The sequence below is a fragment of the Aureobasidium subglaciale genome (assembly GCF_000721755.1).
Source record: "Aureobasidium subglaciale EXF-2481 unplaced genomic scaffold scaffold_13, whole genome shotgun sequence".
In the NCBI taxonomy this organism is placed as follows: domain Eukaryota; kingdom Fungi; phylum Ascomycota; class Dothideomycetes; order Dothideales; family Saccotheciaceae; genus Aureobasidium; species Aureobasidium subglaciale.
In genome coordinates, this window is record NW_013566982.1 from 152,926 (window position 1) to 165,489 (window position 12,564).

Sequence of the window (12,564 nt, forward strand, 5' to 3'; positions counted from 1 at the left end):
GTCGCTCTCTCAGGCATGCCAACGTCGACCACCAATCCGGGGTAGGCACGCTAACGCGATTCCAGGATGCGGGGGAAACCTTATGTTACATGTGTACCTGCGGGTCCTTGAAACACCGTCAAAAGCAATTGTCTGATTGCCAGGGGGTTCGTGGCACAATTCAATGCTGACAAGGCTGTTTGGTGTATCTGTCGTGTGAGAATTTGGGAAGTTGCCTCAAGCGTCTTGAATTGAGATATCGAGCTTTGTCAGGGAAGCTTTGGGTCGAATGACGCCGCAACACGCCAACCTGGATCACGACTCAAACCCTCGGGAGTACGGAGTCAAACGACGTGCGCTGACGAGGCATTAAATCTCGCATAACGGGGCGACGACTATCAAAGGTACTTTGAGAATTGGCAGACATGTGACCCATCTCACGGCCGCAACACAAGCAAACAAATGGCAAACATCCTCTTCCTCGGCACCTCGACCCTACTTCCATCACTCGGCATGCATTGCAACCATGCTTACAAGGTCCTCTCGACTGTTAAGTAGGCTTCCTGCCGCACTCGTGAACCGTCCGATAATTGCATCAAGGCTCCCAGCACCCACTTCGTATTGAATGTTCTGTCCAAATCCATCTGAGCAGTTGTGCAACACAAGTACGGTGCCTGCATTTGGTGGGTTGTAGCTGTCGCCAGAGGTACTTTCGTTGCTGTACAGCTCTGTCTTGGTCATCACCCGCACGCCTGGTGCTTCCGCCAGTGCCGTTCGCATCCACTGTACCCATTCTCCTGGTACTTCCGGCAGCTGGAAGACTTTCATGTTCTTGATCTTTGTGGTCTGGAGATAGTGTTTGAGACCAGCAGCATATATGCATGCCATTAGACCGTCTTCATCACCAAACTCTTCAATGAAGATTTTCGGCGCCGAGAAAGTATACACGTAGCCTTGAGGACAAATTCTCTCCAGAGCATTCATCTCGTTACGAAACTGGTGGTAAGCAGTGGTGACTAGAACTTCAAGCGACAGCAGCGGACTGCCCGTCTTGCTTTTAGGCTTGGTGGCAGATATCCAGAACCACTTACTGCTGACACTTTTCAGAATATCGCTACAGGCGACTTTGAGTACGCTGCCAGTAAGAAAGGACTTGGCTTGGGCACGCGACATGGCGGTCGTGCTGCCATCTTCGATGCTTGGAAGTTCTCCGTCCAGTGTCAAGTAATGAACCATCAGACAACGCAACGCATCATCATACTTCTCCCGAATCTCATCAGACTGCTTCTCTTTGGTTGTTGGAATGTCGAAGTTTTCGACAAGTGTTGTCTTTGCGTTTGCCAGAGATGAGAGCTTCAGCATCACCTCGTCGGTTTCGAAGTCTTGATGAACCAGGTTACTCACTAAGACTTGCCGGCCACTTCTGAATTTGCCAATTGGTTGGTAAGGTGTGAAGGTGTGTCCGTAGTCATAGCCTCGCTCGCCGTGTAGCCAGGCCAACTCGATAGAGGTCACAAAGGTATGCATGGCACCCTCCATGTTTGTGATCTTGTCGCCCTTCTCCCACTTGACACCAAGAGCAAGACGCTTCTTACTGCGCATAATGAATTCTACCATCACTGGTCGTACAAACTCCGAGCAAGATATCCACGGAGGCGAAAGTTTTTCGCTGTTCGCGAGCCAGTAGTTGCGAGGCAGTTTGTTGGCAGGTACTGGAGTCTCTACAAGATCATCTGAGGAGATGTTTACTGAGAGTGGTTGAAGGGGACTCTTGTCCTTTCGCGCCGACTTGCTATTTCCAGGGATGTCTTCATCATTTCTCGAGTCCGTGATCCGGACACTCGGGCGGCGAGCTTTTGACTGCGATCGAGACCCTCTGGTCGTTGGAGGAGGCGTTGGCGTCGTCTTCCTCCCTCTCTTCACAGGCGACTTGGCTGGTGACTTTTGTAAGCCCGTTTCGGTCTTCGGCTTCATTTGCTTCTCTATATCTTTGGAGCTGCTCCGTACTATCGCCATCATGAAGATAAGATTGAAAACGCGATGCGATTGAAATGTTGTAGATGTGGGAGAGTGGACTTGCGCGTTGTTTTGTCTGACGCATGTCTGAGGAATCTTATTAATATTCATCCACTCACAGCAACGGATTTCAAGGCAGACAACGCTACTTCAGCTCTTGGCTTCGCATCCTTCTCACGCTTACGCGAACGCAACCACAGTATGATCCTTCTGATGTTGAGGTGTCAGTCTACACCGTGACTCTGATTGCACTCTCTGTTTGTTGCGAGTCATGTTTGAATTTATCCTGTCCAAGTGCTCAACTATGTCCAACGATATTTCTAGGTTGGTATAGCTCCTCAAGATACTTCTCTTCGTCCTCGGTCAGAGTCTTGCCATTTGCACCCAATGCCTCATCCATGCGCTCCTCGCTCGAGAATCCAATGATTGGACTGGACACTCGCTTATTAATCCATGCAAGCGAAACATGAGCCATCTTCCAATCTTTCTTCTCGGCGAGCTCTTGCACTCGACCAATGGTCTTCACGTCGACTTCTGAGGTTCCGGCCAGGCCGCTAGCCTCTTTGGAGGATCTAGTCGTGCTTCCAGCTGCGGATGCAGGACGAGCGAGATGTCCACGACAGAGAGGAGCCCACTGGAGGAATATTAGCTACTTTACGGGAGTTTAGATTGGGATGACTTACGGGAATGAGTCCGACACCGGTCGCGTCGCAATACTTGTTCATTTCGCGTTCTTCCTCACGATATAGGAGACTGTACTGGTTTTGCATACTGATGAACTTTGTCCAACCATTCTTGTCGGCGCATGCTTGCATCATACAGAACTGATACGTCCACATGGAAGATGCTCCAATGTACCTGACCTTGCCAGACTTGACGAGATCATTGAGAGCTTCCATTGTCTCCTCAATCGGCGTGTTTGGGTCGAAGCGATGGATCTGCAGCAGGTCGAGATACTCCAGGTCCAGGCGCTTGAGTGACTTGTTAACAGCGTTGAAGATGGCATTTCGCGAAAGTCCTCCTTGATTGACGTAGTCGGGCGAGTCGCCTATTTTCTGGCCATAGGTCATAGTCTTGATTCCAGGCTCCTCGCCAACATAGGCAAAGCATTTGCTCAAGATGACAATCTTTTCGCGTGGAATATTGTACTTCTTGATAGCTTTGCCGATAATCGTCTCACTGACGCCATTGCTGTAGATGTTGGCCGTGTCCCAGGTGTTGATGCCCTTGTCGTAAGCAGCTTTGAGAAGTGGCAGTGATGCTTCTTCATCCAGAATCCACGGTTGCCATGCTGCGTCACCAAATGACATAGCACCCAAAATGGGTACAGACACTCGTAGCCCGCTCTTGCCCAAGCGTCTGTAAATGGCTTTTGTGTTCTCGATCTTCTCGAGTACTGGATCTTTTTGGTCCGACATATTGCTGTTCTAGAAGTTTGAGTTTCTGCGAGAATGGTTCAGAAAAAAGAAAGCGATCAATTAGTCGAAAACGATGGCTACTTGTACTCTCACATATGGCGGCTAAACAGAGAGGGGCATCATGGAGATACGGACATACCAGATATGTCCGGATATCGTCATGAACCTGGAATTGACATAGTTGACATGATGGACGCTCCAATTCATTTGCGTTGACTTTGTCCTCTTACAAAAAAATTGTGCGATTGGTAACAAATGAATATGGAGCTTCATACCTATCGACTTCTTCACTTTGCAGCATATCCGCGGACATAGGATAACTCCGCTTATCGCTCATAGGCAAAACCCAAATACAGCAGTAGTCGCAAGACCAAGAACGAGAATTCGAAATTGACGTCCCACCTTTGACAGTCAGTTCGCATGAATCAACCAATTGTATGCTAGTACCGTGATAACGTTTATCTCGGAGTCGAAGACTGCACCTTGTCAGACGAGAAGGCCGCGAGAAACATGTGCGACTGCGACAGAGTTGAGGGCGCCCAACCAGCGATTGTCGAGAGGGTGCTGCAGCCTTCAAGATACTTTCAAATCATTTTCAATCATATCACATCGAATCATAGCTCATATAGATATATATTGGATACAGCTAATTGTAATAAACATGTTACAAGTGCGAAGATAAGGTGATATATAAAAAGGGTAGGGTCATACCCACAGCAGGGATCCATGCCGGCTAAAGTGGTCTTGTTGACAACACGCTCGGCCATCGGCGCCGCGATCGATAGCTGTTGCCATCAATGGGCTCCACATTCGTCAGCATCTTGAAGCCATCGACGATGCCAAATGCTTACAACAGCCAGTATGAACTCGTCATGCCAATTCTCTTTTCACTCAACGACGAGCTGCTGAAGTCCATCACAGGAGAGCTGTGTATGTAGAGCAAGATACAGAGATCCTGGCCCAGACCAAGCACAAAGCTAGGTACTTTTTGCCCACGAATTTCTGCAGTGTTCAATGTCTACGACGACATAACAGCGATCTCCTTGCTCGAATACTTCTTTCTACACACCTTTCTAATATGAGAAGACAGAGTGCAGTAGCACCTAGCTTCCTACTGCCCAAGACTTTCGCGTAACGATTACTAGTCCTTTGCAATTTCGGAGATCCGTTGACGATATGCACGTATCTCATTCGTCCGAGACAGCCGACACCGCTAGACGCCTTATTACGTGCATGCATATACACGATCGACGAACTTGCAGTCGGGATGGAACGTTCCACATTGCATCGGGTGTTTTTCGGGTTCGGCAGAGGACTCTTTTTCTGTGTGCGATTGCCAATATGTGGTTGATGGAAAATCTCGGGAGATACAAGGGATGATTGCAGACCGCAACTTCTTGATCTTCTTCCTTACGAGAGCTGTGAGTATCCAGTCGAGATTGGAGGGACATTCGTTTTAGCTGTTGTCGTACCGACTGAGGTCTTTGCAAGGCGTGATTGGAAAGCTCCTTGTAATGTATCTTTCTCATGGATCGTTTGTTCTGGGTCTGCTTGAAGATCTGTTGGTGAGTCTGATCGCATGCAGTGGTTGTAATCCCAGAGCATCGACCTCGTATGACTCGCAGATCCAGTAAGTGACATGTCGTATTTGACAGGTAACGGCAGTACAGCCAATATCCAGCGATAGTGTCGGACGTGTGCTATCATTCGACACACAGCTCATAAATGATCGGTCTCAGAGCAGAGATGCCAGATGAATCGTGACGAATTGCTCCTAAAGTGCCGGAGGCGATCACTTGTCCACAATGCAGGGAGTAGCCAGCTGCGCCTCTTGCCTTTACTTTACGATCGCAGGACATCCTGCAACCCAAGGGATCTCCGAAGATCTTGCATACCGGATCTTCTGATCAAAGGTTTCCTGGTTCTCGGGCGTGTCATTTCTCCGAGACTAAAGCAAAATCGTTATACTGCTCAACTCATGGACGAGGCATAAGGTCATCACTCAACACGCCTTTTCGCGCATGCTATTGAGCCATGCGAACAAGGTTGATCATGCAGGCTTGAGCAAAACACACCGCAACTGCCACATGATGTTAGCTTTGGCTTTTGGTATACGTTGCACAGAACGTTGACCAGTACTTGACCGTACGAGACGGACACAGATGCGTTATGTGTCGGCAGGGAATACTTTTGTAAGATTGATGATTCGCAGATGCATGTAGACGAGCGTTCCTCTACCGCACTGGCTAGTGGGTACTGAGTACTTGACGTGGGCATCATATTTGACTGTACGAGAAAACCTTGGGCTATATAGAGAGAGAGAAGAGAAAGAGAAACGCTTTTGAGGTTGTAAGCAATAAACTTTTTATGATATCATGATAGCTTTTGATACCTCATGCCGTTGACCCAAGGTGTGGCTGAAAAGGAAAAGGGTATATCTGCAAAACTGCCGTACTGGTTCACACCCTGCTCTAGGACTTCGGTGGTCGCCTGCCACAGTCCTGCTGATATGACTTGAATAAAAAAGAAAGGAAAGGAGACAAAGCCATGTTCTGTTTACCGATATCGCTGAAAAACATGTCGAAAGAGAGAACATCTACAACTCAAAAGGGCACCAATGGTAGGTCTTAGATAGCAAGACACATATTGGCTACTTTCTGCTGACTGTTTTGGTCTTGTAGCCGTGTCGCGGCGCAGGTGGTTTGCAGTCACCTATCGAATACGGCTGTTAGTTTCTATCGGTTTCGAGATGTCATGAAGTCCAGGCGCGAAGCACACGACTTTGACATACCACATGGTTCCTCGAATCTGTATTCTCTGGAGAGGATGCATCAGTACCGAGTGAAGTCTGTAGGGGGCCTTGAGAACTTACACAGCGACGACGTTAGGAGGACAGCGTTTATGAGACTCCTGATATCTGACACACCAGGCGCGCACTGTGTATCGAAGATGACCGCAGCAGTATTCGACCTTGGTGTAATCACACATCTTGTATGTACAAGTGGAGAGGCTGGTATAGCTTGACCTGAAGATCTGGTGAAGGGATGAAGCGACTGTGCGATGGCTTAGTATTGATGACAATGATTGAAACTTTCGAAGGGGTCGAGGGAAGACAATTTATAGACTTGACACTGTCCGCAGGAGAAACAATACACAGAGCAGAAGATCTGTATGCTGCCAGCCTCTTCACGAACCGAGAAGAGTTTGATACTACGATTGGTTTCAAATCATACGACACAAGCAAGCAAAGATAAAATGCGAGCAGCAAGCATAAATTCCCCACTGACCTGTTCCTGGAGGTGATCTCGAAACACCTCACTTATGTTCATTGTACCACCGATGTGCCCCGGTGAAGCGAGAAAGCAAGAGGGAACTCAACCTGTGCACTCTGCCATATGATGCAAGACGTCCAGACTAGCTGGCTCAGCGGGCCATCCTCTGACAGGTTGTTCCAATCACACAATTACGAGATCTCTTCTGACGAAACCTTCGTACCGTTGACCGATTTGGAGGGACGTCCAAGTCGACGCCAATGCGAAGCAAATCGCGCATCCCTGATCGCTGCACCGAAACCCGGGCTTGGAGACCTTTGCTGCATGCGACGTGCTTTTTGGAAAGGGAGCAAGCATGGCGTTGCTCGGGAGGCGTGCAGTTTGGCTTATGGGATGGTGTCACCGTTTTTCGTGCCGTACCGTCAAACTACCCATGGAATATTGACGTGTTCCTGGAAATCTGTCGTGTCAGTTCATCGCCCGTTATTCTCAGGTCTTGGTTTGTGTATAGAGCCGCTAGGGACAGGCGCGCGGACATGTGTCTAAGCGCGAGTAGAATGAGATGACAAGATTGGTTGGAGAGCCAGTGCGACCATGAAATGTTTTGCATGCGCCGACGTAGCAGTCGTACGAGGTTGTGAATTGTCATGTAGTGAAACTTGGGTTTTGGCAGCAGCAGACCTATGCTTGCCATAAGAACGCTCAGTATGATAAGTTGTCCGCTGTCCAAGCCCGCAAGATGGGGATGGCGTGCGGAATCTCATATTCGGTGCTGTTGGAGATAAATTACAGTGCGAGATGAGATCCACTCGAGGACGACTTTGAGAAATCTCGAAATCGCTGGATGCAGATGTTGGCGTTTTAAGGTTTGGAGGGAAGTCAAATCCGTTCTTCCCCTCGAAGGTTGCGGAAGAGGCGCCGGGATGGTCGACCCGCAGCGGTGTCGTCCTGAAGCTTCTACTCTATAACCAGCCACGTTCCAGGCGATATCGGTAAACAATCGACTGCTCTGAATAAAGGGAGCTGTCTACTGATTCGCCAAGGTGAAACGTTCCTGAATATCAGAAGTGACGCTCCCAGGCAAACTAGATCTGCGTGTCGTCCATCGAGTAGAAGCACCAGCCATGTCGCACAAAACACAATTGAAATGAAGACAATCTATTCCTTCTAAGGTAGCTTCTATATGCTGTAAGAGCTTGACAAATCATCATGTGTATGCAACTCCAAAACTTCCCCTCGACAATGCGAACCCATAACAAGGGTATCGAACAGTATGCCAATCCGAAGCAAAATCCTTTATGAAAACAAGAATCAAACAGAAATATTATCGTAAAATGTCCTCCTCATTACATCTGGCGACGAAAGCCCCAATTTAGCGCTCAGTGACCTCGTCCACGTCGAGCCAGCCACGACACATGCTGACAGCACGATCCCACTTCTTGAACATCTTTTGGCTCTCTTCAGGAGTGACCTCGGGCTCGAAGACCATGCGATTCTTTTGGTTGATAGCCTTGAGCTCGCTGAACTCTTTCCAGATATCGACCGCGAAACCGGCGGCGATGGCGGCGCCCAGAGCGGTTGTTTCGCGCATGGCGGGACGATTGACGGGGATGCCGATAATGTTTGATTGTGTCTAAAACTATGTCAGTCGTGTTTCTACTTACATGGTCATCTTCTTGACATACCTGCATGCAAATGTTCGAGTTACTCATACCACCATCGACAGCCAAGTCTGACAAGGCATGTCCACTGTCCTTCTCCATGGCGTCGAGGATAGCCTTGGTCTGGAAGCAGGTGGCTTCAAGAGTGGCACGTGCAATGTGGCCCCTCTGGGTGTGCTGAGTGATACCAAAGATAGTGCCCTTTGCATCATCGATCCAGTATGGCGCAAAAAGACCAGAGAAGGCAGTGACGAAAACGAGACCTCCATTGTCGTCGACGGTAGAAGCGAGTTCCGAAACCTTCTCGGCATGTGCAATGAAACCCATGTTGTTCATCAAGAATTTTACACCAGAGCCAGCGACAGCGACGGACCCCTCGAGCGCGTAGACTGGTTTTCTGTTGCGACCGAAGTCGTAGGCGACTGTGGCAAGGAGACCGTGGGTAGAAATGGTGGGCTTCTCGCCAACGTTGTAGAGGAGGAAACAACCGGTACCTGCCAGGGGTGTTAGCTGTAGACATGGTGTGACAAAACGTGGTGCATACCATATGTATTCTTGGCGGAACCAGGAGTGAAGCCTTGTTGACCGACCAGTGCCGAAGACTGATCACCGAGACATCCGGCAATCTTCAAGCCCTTGAGAATACCCTTAGACAGGGTACCGTAGGCATCGGCGCAAGACGAGGGAACAATCTTGGGTAGCCTGAGCTTGGTACGGTCGAGGTCAAAGAAGCTGAGGAGCTCGTCATCGTATTGACAGGTGTGAAGGTTCATGAACATAGTTCTTGAAGCGTTTGTAGAGTCCGTGACGAACACATTTTTCTCCTTTCCTCCGTTGAGGTTATAGATCAACCAAGAGTCGACGGTACCGAAACACAGGCGACCCTCGTCGTAGGCTTTTTGCACTTCTGGTACATGGCGCAGCATCCAAACGAGTTTGAGACAAGAGGGATATGTCGACAGAGGAATACCACAGATGGCAGACAAGTTCTGGTCGCCTTTGCGTTCTTTGAACTCGCGAACAAGACCCTTTGTTCTGGTGTCGGGCCAGGCAATGGCATTGTGCAGAGGCTCTCCGGTCTCGGCATCCCAGACCAGAGTCGTTTCTCTCTGGTTGGTTAGACCGATTGCCTTGATGTCCGAGACCTTGTGGCCCTTCTCGAGGAACTTCTTGGTAGCCTCCTCGATACAAGTCTCTACCGAGGAGACGAGTTCCCAGGGGTCGTGTTCGTGCCAACTAAGACATGTATTAACACTAGTACTGCATACGCGACAGAGCAGCATATGAACTTACCCAGACTCGGGATACTTCTGCTCGAACTCGATCTGATGCATTGCTACGGGCTCACCCACTCCGTCGAAGATTATGAATCTCGACGAAGTGGTTCCTTGGTCAATTGCACCAATGAAGTTCTCATGGAGTACGTTCTCGTGGCTGGTGGTGAATCTGTTCAACGGCGGTCTCTGAGCACCAGACTTGGACTCGGTCCTGACTTTGGGCTTTGCATCGGTGCTACCAGAAGCCTTCTGCAGGGTAGGATCCGCTTGTTGCTCGGAGATTTGGTCGAGATTGGGGATGTCTTGTGTGCCGTCCATTGTGATATGATGCTTGCTTCAATGTCGAATAGAAGACGACAAGGTAGGCTTATTAGTATTGTTGCAGAACGCAGAAATAAAAATGCGTGGGCGTCAACTTCGGAGCTGTGTGAAACCAAATTTCGTCTTCAATAGATGGATGTAAATCGCTCGGCAAGCGGAAAAAGACGGAAAAATTCGAGAGGGTATCAGAGGGTGTAGCAGTGAGCTGAATGGCAAAAGAGAGAAAGGACAGACGTGAGGGACGCAGAGTTAAGTGAGTTTTTCAGTGATGGACGTGCTGGTAACGCTGGGCAGGATGACTTCACACGCTTCAACTTGTCCATGGCGAACCCCACCATCCCCACTGGCCATTCCGCCTTCGGGACTACAGCCTCTCGGGGCTACACTCGGTGCCTCTCAGATCCCACGGGGATGCCGGCCGGGCAGTCAGTCCTGCACTCCACCGTAGCAATTTACCCGGTCGCTGCCCACGGGCCTGAGGCGCCTTTGTGTGCTATTAAATCATCTTGCTTGGGACGCGTTGTACATTTGCTCCCGACCTCCGAGCTTCTTTTCGGCGCGCAAGTGATTTCTATGTTCCGGATTCTTGTCGCGTGCTTGGGAATAAAGACGCCAGAGTGACGATCCTCGAATACGCACGGCCGCAAGGCACAGAACTTGATGAAAATGCGAGTGTCGATCAGTGCAATCGAGATCCACTCGCTGTCCCCAGTTTGAAGGGTCACGAGTACTCCTCGGCACGCAGGCCTCGTCAGCTTGGAGCCATCAAAACTGCTCCACTGTGCTGATTTTCATATAAAAACGACTCCGGATGATTCCTAAAGTCAGCTCCGCGAACGAGGAAACACCCGAGTCAACCCTCGAGACTCATATTGTGCCCCTGATAGCATGCGGCTCGCAGTCTGCTGATCAATCCTTTGCAGCAAATTAGACGCCTTACCTGGCCTAAACAGTTCTGATTCCGTCTCCATAGGCTCGTGTTCTCCCGCAGCCGTGATCTACAATGTTTAAGCTTGCATGTGCGATACAGGCATAAGCCTCGATAGATCAAAATGTCAACGGCTGTCCTCGACGTAGACCGAATTACAGAGAAAACATCACTAAACAAGAGTGCAACTCGAAAGGAAGAAGTTGTCTGATAAAATGCGCAGTTCATGTGGTCTGTTGAGAAAAGGCAGCATTGGCTTGCTGATTAATAACTAGTCATCGAGGATACATACATTAAGGAAGCAAAGTGTGTCGTCGTACCGCACTGCTCTAAGTGTGCGGCTTCTTGATAGCGTGAGATGGACGTCGGCGATGTTTGGACTTCTACTCCTCGTCATCCTCCTCGTCCTTGCTCACGACCTTGGCACGTTTGGCAGCCTCCTCATTAGAGAGTTGCTCTGCCTGAGTCTCACGGAGGGCGCGCACTCTATCGGCAGGACCAGGCAACTTGTTGATACGGTCTGCGATCTGACCTCTTCCGATCAGGGACAGAACAATACTGGCACCAACGATGAAAGTCAAGACGAAGCGGTAGACAGCGTACCATGGAGGGGTCCAGCCTCTCTTGCAGGCGCGACTGTCTGTGTAGTAGAGGAAGTTGAATGCGATGAACTGGGTGATCAAGGCGTATTCGACTGGGAGAAGGATTGTGGGCCATGCGACTGCGGGGGTCCAGACGCCGATTGCATAACGCTTGTAGCCCTGGGTTCCGCCGAATCCAGCGAACTCCAGACCCCAGTGGACGGCGCCAAGGAAAGAAATGATCTGCGAAAAGGGGTGTGAGAAGGTGGCCAAGGTTGCGATTATAGTCTCAACTTACGACAGCGCCATATCCGACCTGGAGGGGCTCAAGCACGTGTAGAGCTGCCTCTGCAGTCTGCTCGCTCATCAAGAAGCCGGAGCCAGTGTTGTGCGCATGGTTGATCTCCCAGGCACAATAGACCGTCGATACTGAGGTTCCAAGGTAGGGGAGAACACCAGCCATTCCCAAGGTGTAGGCTTCGCGAGGGACGCCGTCAAGCGAGAAGGTATCCTTGATGGTTTTCTAGACAAGGAATCAGCACACACTGTCGAACAGGTCTTGGAGACAGCCAATGCTTACCAAGTCATTCTTGACGCCGGCCATCATGTCGGCGTCTTTGTGCGGGTCTTCAGTCGTGCCGACTTCGCCAAAGACAGGGTGAGTCGACGACGTGGAGCTAACAGTGTCGGGATCCGCCTTGAGCTTGAGCTCTCCTAGCTTTGATTCCACCGCCTTGTTGATTTTGTCCATTGGTGCCTGCTGGGTAGCATAGTGTGCAAGAGCAAGTGTCATGGGCTTGCCAAGCGCGAGTGGACGAGTGGTCTGCGAGAGGGTGCATAGCTTGGAGGAGAATTGAGAGCTACGAGGGACCGAGGCTCCAAGGCCACTGAGGGCGCGCAGTTGGCGAGCAGCACCGGCGCGGAACATGTTGTGACTGAGGGTAGAGGTGGGAGCGAGAAAGAAGAGACGAGCTCGAGATGCACAGAGAGAAGGGAAGCTCGGGGAAGCTATGAGGAAACACCTCCGCTGTATCCCTGGGGTAGGCACTACCAAGCTCTTGCCTATTTTACCTCAGAACGTCATCGTTCGTGCGTCTCTCCCGATCCCGCT

At 50.1% G+C, this 12,564-nt stretch overlaps 4 protein-coding genes across 4 annotated transcripts; all 4 read right to left on the bottom strand.

Annotated features, from left to right (window-relative positions):
• Positions 1-483: 483 nt before the first annotated feature.
• On the bottom strand, positions 484-1,995 carry AUEXF2481DRAFT_30295 (uncharacterized protein; the record flags this gene model as incomplete). Its single annotated transcript, XM_013487361.1, has 1 exon — positions 484-1,995. One exon carries the CDS (start codon positions 1,993-1,995, stop codon positions 484-486), a length of 1,512 nt encoding a protein of 503 aa, XP_013342815.1.
• Positions 1,996-2,199: 204 nt separating this feature from the next.
• On the bottom strand, positions 2,200-3,748 carry AUEXF2481DRAFT_268091 (uncharacterized protein). The gene is made up of 3 exons (XM_013487542.1): positions 3,689-3,748; positions 2,679-3,438; positions 2,200-2,629 (listed from the first exon to the last, which is right to left on the bottom strand). Exons 2-3 carry the CDS (start codon positions 3,411-3,413, stop codon positions 2,294-2,296), a joined length of 1,071 nt encoding a protein of 356 aa, XP_013342996.1. The 5' UTR covers positions 3,414-3,438; positions 3,689-3,748; the 3' UTR covers positions 2,200-2,293.
• A 4,309-nt stretch (positions 3,749-8,057) lies between these two features.
• On the bottom strand, positions 8,058-9,941 carry AUEXF2481DRAFT_30297 (uncharacterized protein; the record flags this gene model as incomplete). Its single annotated transcript, XM_013487362.1, has 4 exons — positions 8,058-8,318; positions 8,350-8,840; positions 8,891-9,582; positions 9,640-9,941. 4 exons carry the CDS (start codon positions 9,939-9,941, stop codon positions 8,058-8,060), a joined length of 1,746 nt encoding a protein of 581 aa, XP_013342816.1.
• A 1,314-nt stretch (positions 9,942-11,255) lies between these two features.
• Positions 11,256-12,381, bottom strand: AUEXF2481DRAFT_30298 (uncharacterized protein; the record flags this gene model as incomplete). Its single annotated transcript, XM_013487363.1, has 3 exons — positions 11,256-11,696; positions 11,752-11,976; positions 12,034-12,381. 3 exons carry the CDS (start codon positions 12,379-12,381, stop codon positions 11,256-11,258), a joined length of 1,014 nt encoding a protein of 337 aa, XP_013342817.1.
• Between the last annotated feature and the right edge of the window lie 183 nt (positions 12,382-12,564).

Coding starts and splice junctions, on each gene's coding strand:
- AUEXF2481DRAFT_268091 (XM_013487542.1), bottom strand. CDS start 3,413: ATGTCGGACCAAAAAGATCCAGTACTCGAGAAGATCGAGAACACAAAA. Junction 2,630..2,678: donor CCGGTGTCGGACTCATTCCC/GTAAGTCATCCC, acceptor ATATTCCTCCAG/TGGGCTCCTCTCTGTCGTGG.